A 12,534-nucleotide genomic window follows, 5' to 3' on the forward strand; every position below is an offset into this window, starting at 1 on the left:
GGCATTGTTACTTATTTACAGTGATATTTTCCTATGTTATAGCTACAGCTGACCAGTCAGCAGCTTCATTTGAAATGGAAATGTCTCAGACTGGCTTCAGTGCTCATTATTCACAGGTATGTTGACCAGTTGGTGAAAAATGAAATATATGTTTGCAAGACTTCCCTTCCCAAAACCAACATCTAGCCATCAGTATGTAAGTGGAACACGCAGTTCATAGCTTGAACAATTGTGCAGGCTATGATGATGTTTTCTAATTCAAATAGGAAAATGTCATTTCTCAAGCTTCTTATTAGGAAAATATGTTCTCTCACACAGTTCACTACATTGTACTAATAGTTGTGAATCAGACAGTGTGAGCTGTGCCTTGTAATTATGTATCTGTCTAAATGAAATAATTTAACATATTTGCTACAGATGTAGAATATTTTTCCACAGTGTCAAGGAATTCAAGAGTCTTATTAGAATTCCATGTTCAAGACCTAGGATGCTGGGCACCCAGAATAAAGTAGAAAGGCAAGATTAGAAAATATATCATTTGTAGTTAATGAAAGAAAAGGCATAATGGTCCTTGCAAAAGAATATTGACATTTCCATGTGCAATTTTACTGTATAACTTGGGCAAGTTATTTGTGCCTTGATTTCTTTTTCTGTAAAACGGGTATGGTAACAATAGCATCTAGCCCACAGAGTTATCATGAGGATTATATAAGCTAATAAATGTAAAGTATTTTGAACAGTATACCTATACACATTGTTAATGGTGTTTAAGTATTTCCCCTTATTATTTTTATTAAATATTATTATCTTATTTATTTGCATGTAAGGATTGGGTCATGCTTGGAGCAGTAGGAGCCTATGATTGGAATGGAACAGTTGTCATGCAGAAGGCTGGTCAAATCATAATCCCTCGAAACACAACCTTTAATGTTGAGTCTACCAAAAAGAATGAACCGCTTGCTTCTTATTTAGGTAAGGTTTGGATATAATTATAAAAGAGTAGTTTTACTTTTCCATTTTTTACCTCTAGCATTATTTGCTTATGTTTCTATAGGCTTGCAACCATACGACAAGATTATTTCAACGAGTTGGGTATTTTCCAGAACCCATGCAAAGTTTCAGGCCTCTGAGCAGCTTTAGTTAGTCAAAATGACATACATAGGAGTCATTTTTTGTTAGTAGGACTGTCTAATGCAGGGAATGGTTTAGGTTGATATGTGCCGTTTCTGATATGTTCAGTTTCTCTGTGTCTGATGTCAACTTTAACTTCAAGAAGAACTTTGAACGTGGTGGACAAGAAATGAGAGTAGAAAAGGAAACCTCGACTTCTCCTATATCCTGAAAACCAAACTCTCATATTGTCTTAAATGTCTTCTATCATTAATTTATCTCTATGGGTCCTAATTTTGGAAAAGAAAAATGTATTTTATCATGTAACTTTTTCTTTAACAACTCCATTGACAATCAGACAAATATTGAACTTAAACCCAGTGATGTAACATGATCTTGGTTCCCAGTGTCTTGCCAGAAATGAGGAGTTATATGTCTGGTACCACTTTATTTGGGATCTATACCAAGCTGAGCAACACCTGGGGGATGCCAGGGAACTCTCCCTCACTGAAAAAAGATATTTGCCAACAGTTGGGAGGACCTAAAATAAAAAGGACCATCAGGATATGGCTTCCCAGCTCTTAGTCACTCAACGAATATTTGGGGGGGGTCCTCTTTTGCTCCAGGCATTGATCTTAGTGCTGGGGATACAGTGATAAAGAAAACACATACCTTGGCCTGGAAGCATTCACAGCTTCACGTGTTAGCCTTCCTCTCTGGGATCTTTCTGTCCCAGAGGCAAGTCTTTTTCTCTCTGTCCCAGTTGCTTTCTATTTTACCAGGAAGGTGGCAGGTCTTTACTGCAGTGTTTATGCATCTCCTTATTTAAGGACACCTATTAAAGCTGTAGGGGCAGCAGGACTTAAGAATAAAAGGACTAGAGTTTTAGATGACTAAAAATGTAACAGTCAACAGCAGCTGCACTGTGACTGCTAAAATCTCTTAACACATGTAGAACTGCATGAATGAAAGTCCAGTCTGTTTCTCATAGAAATCCTGTTACATTCCACTCTGGTCAGCCAACAGCTAGAGTATCTGGTTGTTCTAAGTATCACATACTACAAGGAGAAAATGACAAACTAGGATGTGCCAGTAAAATATTAGATAGAAAAGTCAGCTCCAGAAGCAATTCCCTGCTAAAGTCTCACTCTCTCCAAAACTTAAAGAAATTGAAGGTTAGAAAACGAAGTGTGCATTGCATGTCTTTTAGGTATTTGGATGATTGTGATATAACATATAGGGGTTAGGCTTAAAATTCGTTTCAAATTTTAGCATTATAAGAGGTCCTATGGAGCATGTAGTCTTAATTTCCAATCAAGAAACTGAGAGATAGAACAATTATGTCCCAGCTGCCTATGGCAGGTGTGAAACCACAATTGAGGCTTCTTGATTCTTATGTCAGTGATCATATCACGATACCGAAATAACTGATTCTGGGTTGATTAATAAAGCACTGCACAAATATTGAGTACCAGCAATGTGCCAAACACTGAGTTTATAGAGAATAAAAAGATAGATGAGGCAGGTCAATTCCTACATTGATAAACCTTACTTTTTTGGGTGAGAGACAATAACGAAACAAGCAATCACTATCAGTATGATATGTGCTATGACACAGAATACCTAAAAAAGAGGGCTGGGGATTAGATTAGATATCTTCTAAAAGTTCATTACATCCTAAGGTTCTATGAGACTGTTTATGTGAAATACCTTGGAATCAAGAACCAGCTTAACCTGAGGCTTCTATTATATGTAGAATAAATATAGATCATTTATCTTCCTATATAATGGATGACATATCAATTAGTAAAACTCCTTGTGAAAGGCATTTGGCAATGTGTTTACAGCGCTATAAAAAATGTTTGTACCACATTTATACAGAAATTTCACTTCTGTGGACCTAACCTAAGGAAAAAAATCCAATATTTAAGAATGCCAAGTGAACAATGATTTCCATTGCATTATTATTTATGTTATTGGGGGAAATGTCATTATCCTAAATGCCCCAAAATATGCAGATAGTTAAGTAAATAGTAAATCCACTTAATGAATATTACACACCCATAAAAATAAAAATTATAAAGCTGCTGATTCTATGATACTAAAGACTTGAAGCAGTTATGGTACAAGGTGTACAATTAGCGATAGCCATGAGGTCATAGAGACTTGAGCTTGTTTTCTGATTCTGCCCCTGGCTATGGCTTTAGGCAAATTACTTTCCCCCTCAAAGCCTCAATTTTCCTATTTCTAAAATGGAAATAATTACACCATATATATCATTTGGGTTGTTAGATTAAGTAATGACTATATTTAGTACTGTGCCTGACACACAGTTAACACTCAATGGGTGTTGTCTGTTATTTTATTATGTAAATGTTATTTTGTATTTTTTATTATGTAATGTTATATAATAAACATTCCTCTTATTAGTATTGTGGTAGGCAGAATAATGATCCCCAAAGATGTCCATGTCCTAATCCCTGGACCCATGAATAGGTTACTTTGCATGGCAAAAGGGACTTTTCAGATATGATGAAATTAAGGATCCCGAGTTGGGAAGATTATCCTCAGATATCTGGCTGGACCTGATATAATCAAGCATTCTAAAAATCAGAGAACCTCTCCTGGATGTGGCCAGAGGGAGACAGAACTATGGAAAAATGGTCAGAGAGATGCAATGTTGTTGGCTTTAAAGATGGAGGGGGGCCACAAGCCAAAAACTGTAGATGGCTCTAGAGCTACAAAGGGCAAGAAAACAGATTCTCCTTGATAGGCTCCCAAAAGGAACACTGACCTGCCAATATCCTGATGTTTAGTCCAGGAAGCTCTATGCCAGACTTCTAATAAACAGAATCATAAGATAATAAGTTTGTGATGCTTTAAGCCACCAAGTTTGTGCTAATTTGTTACAGCAGCAGTAGAAAACTCATACATAATACAAAATAATAATAGTAGCTGACATTAGTACTATTACTAATAAGTATTGAGTATTTACAAAATTAAAGACACTGTGTGAAGTCCACAAAGATGTGTATGATATTGTTGCCACTCTTAGGAAGCCCACACATTTTAATTGATAACACTGTAGTTTTTGGTATTCTTAATTATATGTGATTAAATTCCTTTAAAATAAATAAACTCTTAAGAATCCTAAATTTGTCATTCCCAAAAAGCTTTGGTTAAACGTTGCTTAAAGCAGATGTGGAGAATTCAACTTAAAGATGCCACTGCAAGCAAGAAAATATTAAAAGAATCTTATTTGTGACCACAGTATTTATAATATATGACTTCTGTCTGTCCAAAAAGGAAATTTTTGGGTATGTCTTCTACAGTGTGCTGAGATTTTCTTTTCTGTTTCAGAAATTATTTCATTAGCTTACTCACAAGTGAGGGTATATGACATTTTGCCAACATAAAGTCTAATACATGTAAGATTTCTTTCAAAATAGAAAAGCATCCAGAAAAGGCAGGACAAATACTTTGTTTTTTTTTTCACCCAAAATAATATTCTAAATCTGAAATGAAGTTATGAAGTTTTCACAGTGTTTCTTTGTGGGGATCACAAATTGAGAAGAGACTGAGTGTATTTTTTCGTAAACTGTATGGATTGCAAGTTGCAAGACTATGAAAAATCTTATGAAGGAAGCAGAGAGGCAGAGGCTCTATTAAAAAAAATCCCATGCTTATCAATAATGATCAGGAAGCTGTAAGAATTCAAGCTGTCGAACATCTGTCTCAGGACATAGTCATACCCCTATCTTTCTGTTACCCAAACTGCCTTATGCCAATACAGGCATTGCAAGTGAATTTGGTTGTGAAAATACAGCTGGGATTATGTTCCCCCGCCTCCTCCATCCACAGTTTGCTGAATTCTATTCCTGCCATACAGCTTCCAAAGAAGGAAAGATGTGAGGCAATGTCATGGCATCAAGACAGATCATACCTGTTTCCCATTACCTCACTAGATCCTGGCCCTTTTCCCAAGAAGTGAATTATGAGAGCTGACAGAATTCATTCTTCATAAATCCATTCAAAGGGCTATGCCATCCATTTTAGCCTTTTCTTCCTCTTTTTTTTCTCTTTCTTTGAGACAGAATTTCTCTCTTATTGCCCAGGCTGGAGTGCAGTGGCATGATCTCTGTTCACTGCAACCTCCACCTCCTGGGTTCAAGTGATTCTCCTGCCTCAGCCTCCTGAGTAACTGGGATTACAGGCGCCCACCACCATCCCTGGCTGATTTTTTAGATTTTTGGTAGAGACTGGGTTTCATCATGTTGGCCAGACTGGTCTCGAACTCCTGACCTCAGGTGATCCACCCATCTCAGCCTCCCAAAGTGCTGGGATTACAGGCATGCGCCACCGCGCCCAGCCCTTTTCTTCCATCTTATTCTTTTCTTTTTCAGGAAACGCTATTAAGCTTAAATATTTATAATTATTTTCCTTCAATTAAAATTAGGCTTTACTTGGCTCTGGCTCTCTTTTTCTTTTCTTCTTTCTTGTCTTTAGACACCCAAGCCTCAGTTAGTAACTACGCTAACTGGTAGTTACTGTCCCTGAGATTATTTCAGCTAATATTTTTAGTTATCAAGTATAAGTCATCAAAGACAGTTAACTAAATAATCTCACAACTCCTAGCCTCAAACATAATTTTTAACTCATTTTTAAAAGAAGCCTTTTATCAAGTTACATTCACAGCTCTGCAAATTACACACACACACACACACACACACACGTACTAACACTCTCATTCTACTCCCTTCTTTATAGTTCTTAGTAGAGTGGCATGAAATAAAACGGCCTTCATTTTGCACATTCTTCTTTTCCATTTTATGTATCTATAAACATGGCCTGAAAGATTCATTTTAAAACAATATTGTGGTTAGTAATATAAACATGTAACACATTACATGTTTGAAAAAATATTTTAGATTCTATTATGTATAATAGTAAAAACCCTCAAAGAAAGATGAAGGAATGAGAATGTGAGGAATATTCATAAAGGATAATATGCCTGAGGAATTGTGCTCCTTTAGCACTTGTAAGAATAAACATATTGTATAAAAACTTTTGTTCCTTTTTAACATTTTTGAAAGAAAGTCAAACTTACTTTATAGTAAAATACTTGGTAAGTGAGTTAGAAAAATGACCTTTTTCTCAGTGAGAAGTGCTATTTTGTGGCATTTTGAAAAATAATCTTACTTCTGCTTCACTGATGAAATCTGGTTATTAGAAGACTTATTCCTTTTATAAAATCAAAATCTGCATGTGATAATTTTTATTCATTGATATGGCTCTCTTCTCAAAACACAAAGAACAAATCTAATTTTTCACTCAAAAATTAATCTTAAAGACACAATTTATGCTCTTGCTGTAAGCAGCCTGAGATGATCTCTTAAAATGGTTTACTATTCACTTAACCCAGAACAACCCAAAAAGTCATTCAAATCAAGAGATTCAAATCTTCGTGTTCACTTTAAGAACATCCATGAAGCTACCCAGGCAATCAAGGGTCTGTATATCTGAAAAGCCACCAAGTATCTGAAAGATGTGACTTTACAGAAGCAGTGTGTGCCATTCCATCATTGCAATGGTGGAATTGGTAGATGTGTCCAAAGCCAAACAGTGGAGCTGGACAGAGGGTTTATGGCCCCAAAAGAGTGCTGAAAGTTTGTTTCACATGCTTAAAATGTAAAAAGCAGTCCTGATCTTAAAGGTTTGTATGTAGATTCTCTTGATCATTGTGTACATCTAGGTCGGCGAAGCACCCGAGATACACTGGCTGTGTTTACAGGGCACATGGTCAGATTAACCCATAAGTGACCTCCACCCCTACTATCGCACCCACCGCACTGAGATGATGTTTACTGAAATAGAACAAATTTTTCTAAGCCAGAGGAGGAGGTTGCACAGAAGAAAAAGGTATTCCAGAAGAAACCGAAGAAACAAAAATAATGACCCAGGAATAACTTCAATATAAGATATATGCAAATAAAATCAAAAGTAGAAAAAAGACAATCAAAATTTTAAAGAGCATGGAAGCTCATTAAAAAGAGGAAAGAACCGGGCACAGTGGCTCACGCCTGTAATCCCAGCACTTTGGGAGGCCGAGGCGAGCACATCACGAGGTCAGGAGATGGAGACCATCCTGGCTAACACAGTGAAACCCCGTCTCTACTAAAAATACAAAAACTTAGCCGGGCGTGGTGCCGGCGCCTGTAGTCCCAGCTACTCGGGAGGCTGAGGCAGGAGAATGGCGTGAACCCGGGAGGCGGAGCTTGCAGTGAGACGAGATCGCACCACTGCGCTCCAACCTGGGCAACAGAGCGAGACTCCAACTCAAAAAAATAAAAAAGTAAAAAAAAAAGAAGACGAAAGATCAGATACGTGAAAAATGATTCAAGCTCTCTGTTGAATAAAGTCACATTAAAATCACAGCAAGGTACTGTTGTTAGACATTGTTTAACACCTATTAAAACATACACAAATTTAAATACTAGTGATGATACACAAAGCCTGGGACAGTTTCATGAAATTTTCTTTCATATGGCTGTTCATAGAACAAAGTAGTACAAATTTTCTGAAAACAATTTTCTAGACACTATAAGAACCATTAAAAACTTGATCCAGTGATCTATTCCTTGAAATTTACTGTCAAAAAATCCAGAAGAGGGACAAATTTAAATGCTCCAAGGTGTCTTTGAAATCTTAAGTATAATACCAAAAATATTAAAACTACCTGAATTCTAGTGTTTTATCGGGAAATGGTCATGTAATATAAATGCAATGTCTTCATGCTTTAACCAAGAGAAATCATCTTCAATTATTTAAAATTACAATTTAAAAAGCTAGTAGCAGCACAGAAAAGGTTTACATTTTCTGTGATTCCAATTATATAAAAAGTATTAATTTCTGTAGTGCAGACACATATATCCAAATGAAATACAATTGATTTATTACAAATTGGGGTAGTGATGTGCAATTTTTTTATATGTGTCAACATTGTTTTATCATTTGTGATTTCAAATAATGAAAAACTCAGATTGGGGGAAAATAACTTCTCAGGAGAAAGCAGTTGTGGTAGATAGAGAGCATATTAAAAGCTTCCACCAAAACGAGTTCTTACATGCATTGAAGAAAAAATATTATTTTCAAAATATAACCATATAAAAATGATTATCTTGGCCATTTAAAAAGAGTCTTAATTTATTACATGAAGACTTTAGGAGTCCAGGTGGTATATCTGGAATCTTTCTTTTGTTAGGTTACACTGTAAACTCTGCTACTGCTTCTTCTGGAGATGTGCTCTATATTGCTGGACAGCCTCGGTACAATCATACAGGCCAGGTCATTATCTACAGGATGGAAGATGGAAACATCAAAATTCTCCAGACACTCAGTGGAGAACAGGTAAACTTGAAAAATATTCTTTTATTTAAATTAATGTATTCATACTCTATGTATGTTTACTGTTTATTGTCCTAAACTTTTAAAAATGCAATACCCACATATTCAGTAACAACTGGGAACAGGGCCCTGTGTTAGGTTCTTTGGAAGGATGTGTAGTGTCTGTATCTTTGTCTTCATGTTGGATGGGGGTGGAGGTAAGATGTACAATAGATGTAGATACAAATGTACAAATATATACACAAGAAAAGAGATCCAAAACATTAAGAGGCGTGAAATTACCAGTGGCCCAGACAATACAGTCAGAATATGATGAGATTGTTTTAAGCTAGGATTGGTGCAGAAAAGCTTATCAGAAGGTGAAATTTGGGCCGAATCTACAAGGGATGATAGAATGTAGATAGGTAGAAAGAGCAGTGAAAGAGAAAGTTAAAAAGATAACATGGACCCATATTATGTCAGGTTTTGAATGGCAAATTAAGAGCTTGGATTTTATCCTGGAGGTAATGGGAAATTTTCTGTAATATTTAAAATTGGAAAATTCTTATTAGGTAGTATTGAATATTAAAAGAAGTTTGGGAAATTATACATGAAATAACATTTATATATGTATATATAAAAACTGAAAGAAACATCATAAATATGCAAACATTTACAAACACACACAGACACACACACACACGTATTAACTGAAAGAAAGATCTAACCATGCTTTTGTTGTTGTTATTTTTGAATTGTGATAGCTTGGGGAGCTTTTGTTTCTAAAAAGTTTTCTGTATTTTTCAACAGTTCTACAAGGAGGATTTATTGACTTTATTCCACAGTCCTTTTACAGAGGGTGGGAGAGGGGTTCTTCTTAGCCTTCACTAAATATTCCAACTCTCTAGACTAGAGGGGGCAGGACTGCATCAGCCCTCCTGCTCTGCAGGAGTCCAAGCTGCAGCCCAGCGCAGCAGTAAAGCTGAGGCGCAGGGATACTCACATTAGGCGGGTCCACAACTGCACTAGCTTTAAAGCCCCATGCCCCACAGGAGCAGTATCTTTTATGATAACACCATAGACATAGCTTCCAGGGTCTCTACAAAGGACAGGCCGGCTACAAGAGTAACTGCACTCTGGGAAGTCAAAAATATGTCATCTTCATCAGGTACTTATAATTCATTTATAGTTCCATACAGCCTGAATACAATATTCCAATAAGAGGTTATTTTTACCCGTCAGTGTTGCTTAGCCTTAGTGGTAAAGTTGAAATCCCAGCCTCAGCAGATTCCCAGGGCAACAGAGTTAGAGTAACTAAAGGTCAGACCCTCATGTATCAGGTGAAAGGGTTTTATTAACTCTTTGTCCACATTTATGCTTGGAAAATTCATAACAGTTAGAATAAGGCTATTGTTGTAGCTCAAACTGGAGGTAAGAAGAACGTAAAATAAGATGTCAGCAGTAAAAATGGAAAAAGAAGGGCCATGACAGATATCAATAATAGGAAGTTGACAATAGTAGAATGAAGCATTTTAGATGACGTCTTAGATCAATTATCACTCCATTCATTGTATACAAGACAGGAAGTGTCAAATTTTATGAAAATTTGCATGTGAAAGTTGAGGAGAGTATCATGAATGATTTAAGTCGTGAATGATTTCAGTTTCAAGCCTGGGAATCTGAAAGAAAGGTGGCTCCATGATTAGAACGTCATCACCTCAAGCAATTTAGATATTTTTAACAATGACGTTTGGCTTTTAGACATGTTCCTTGTAAAGTAAGCACAAATTCAGATATTTGCAGGTGCCAGTAAAGTAAAATCAAAATAGGTAAAGTCAATGAGTAAAGCTGCTGGGCAAAAAAACACAGGAAGTGGTGGGAACCATGGCCCTGGGCAGCTTTTGAGCTTCCACTGAGCTCCAGTTGATGGTTGCCATGTGGGGAGGAAAGCCCAGAGTTGCAAGATCTTCTATTTTATTCATGTTTATAATTAATTCAACTTTTAAAAAAACTTCTCAAGGCCCTCAAAAGCCTGTGAGAAAAGTGCATTCAAAAGTCAATGTCTTTTGCCCACATGACTGGAAGCAATGTCTGGAACTGTAGAACTGAAGCCTTGAGAAGGAAGACAGAATGATATTTGCAATTGCCTTAGCAGAAATTCTTAAGAAGGATTGGTCATCTAGGATAAGAGAATGGAAAAAGGCTACAGGTCTGAGCTTTAGAAGAGGCCAAATTCAGAAAATGAGAGTTAGGGAAGAAGCCGGTAAATATGAAAAGGGTGGTCTATGCCACAGGGGCAGAAGCAAGAGAGTAAGAGTAGAATCACAGAAGCCAGTACAGGGAGATGTACAATAAGATAATTGTTAACAGCATCAAATATTAAACATAGAATAACATTTGAAAAAATTAAGCATTTAGGTAGTGAAGTATAAGTTCTCTGCTTTTCTCTAAACAGATTTCTATCTTTAAATGAGAAAACGTATTGCTGCAAGGGATGATCCCCCTGCAATCCTTCCATATTTTTCTATGTCCCATAGCTACTGGGCTAAGGCTTAACCATTTCATTGAGAAGACAATCTTCCAAGACTATGAGGTGAAATATGCCACACCAGTATTCCAGGACAACTCAGCTCCTTATAATGTATTTAAACATATATGCAACCATTGCAGCATGCATTCTACTGCTTATCTAATTTTATTTCCTTAAAAAATCACTATAGTATTACTGACCTTTTCTGATTTGTGGAGAAGAAAGAGAGGTTAGAGTGAAATCTAAAGAAATTCATTTTGTTACTGTCAAGCGATGAAATCTGTAACAGCTGTTCATCCTCAAAGATGGAACCAACTGATATTCTTTATCCTCATGAAAGAGCCAATAAATAACTTTCAGGGAGCATCAATTTTTACCTTTCATTTCCTTTGCCAACTAGCTCTTCTTCTAGATTGCTAGAAGTAAAACAAATGTAGATTTCAGTTTCCTTGAGAATTTCTGATGTTCATTGGGCTGTTTTGTTTCATTTTGTGTCCTAGATTGGTTCCTACTTTGGCAGCATTTTAACAACAATTGACATTGACAAGGATTCTAATACTGACATTCTTCTAGTCGGAGCCCCTATGTACATGGGAACAGAGAAGGAGGAGCAAGGAAAAGTGTATGTGTATGCTCTCAATCAGGTAATGGTGTCTGAGTTTGGTAGAAATCCAGGAAAATCTCTTCTCTTCATTTTTGAATAATAAATTCTAATTTTTCACTCACTTTGAAAAAACAGAGCAAAGAAGCTATCAGGATTCATTCACTCCACCAACCCCTCAGTTTTGAAATGACCATTTATAATTCTAATAAAGTAGCTCCAACTCTTAGATATTTTCTGCTTGGAAATGTGAATTATGTTTAACAATATATAGGATAAAGGAGGTAAATATAAATCTCACTAAACTGCTAAATAAACCCACAAGGCTTATTTAGGCTGGGAGGCTTATCAGCTCTGGCTTGGACATAGATAATAACCTCAGCAGTTAAATCGGATAGGGTGGAGGGGGAGAAGTCATGAGTTTCAAGGCAGCAACACTGCAGGCTTCCAGGAAATACTTCACTGGGCTGGAGTGAGATTTTTGTCTTCTATTCCTGACTTCAGACATCATTTTTTAAGTTAAATAATTTTTAATTTCTTCATTAGAAGAGTGTTTTGCTCTTTACAGCAAAGCCAGTGTTTATCTATTTAGCTTTTCCAAATATGTACATTATCTCCTGAATTGATTATTTTAAATAATAAATCATATGTCTTGCTTTCTATCAGTTTTTGGCTTCCTTCTGTCAACTTTTTTTGGCCTGGGCTGTTTTGTCCTTTTTCCAAGAAAGTGTATTCTTGATTACCTTTGCTAGTACTTTCTGTCTCAGTTTTTTTTTTTTTTTTCTTCCACTCTCGGCAGCTTTAGAGAAAGTTTCCTTTTTGACCAGAATAAATTTTCACTTTGCACAATATTGGGTGAAGAAGGGATAGTGGCACAAATTGAGAATATAATATTATTTGGCCTGAAAAA

The 12,534-nt window shown here is 36.3% G+C and overlaps 1 protein-coding gene across 1 annotated transcript in view; it reads left to right on the forward strand.

Moving 5' to 3' along the window:
* Nucleotides 1-12,534, forward strand: part of ITGA1 (integrin subunit alpha 1) — a 170,617-nt gene that overhangs the window by 112,271 nt on the left and 45,812 nt on the right. Inside the window, exons 10-13 of the mRNA XM_002815549.6 lie at nucleotides 43-116; nucleotides 828-972; nucleotides 8,372-8,517; nucleotides 11,524-11,667. Coding sequence (XP_002815595.2) covers nucleotides 43-116; nucleotides 828-972; nucleotides 8,372-8,517; nucleotides 11,524-11,667 — 509 coding nt within the window. The remainder of the gene's footprint in view (nucleotides 1-42; nucleotides 117-827; nucleotides 973-8,371; nucleotides 8,518-11,523; nucleotides 11,668-12,534) is intronic.

Source organism: Pongo abelii, chromosome 4 (assembly GCF_028885655.2).
Source record: "Pongo abelii isolate AG06213 chromosome 4, NHGRI_mPonAbe1-v2.0_pri, whole genome shotgun sequence".
Classification (NCBI taxonomy): domain Eukaryota; kingdom Metazoa; phylum Chordata; class Mammalia; order Primates; family Hominidae; genus Pongo; species Pongo abelii.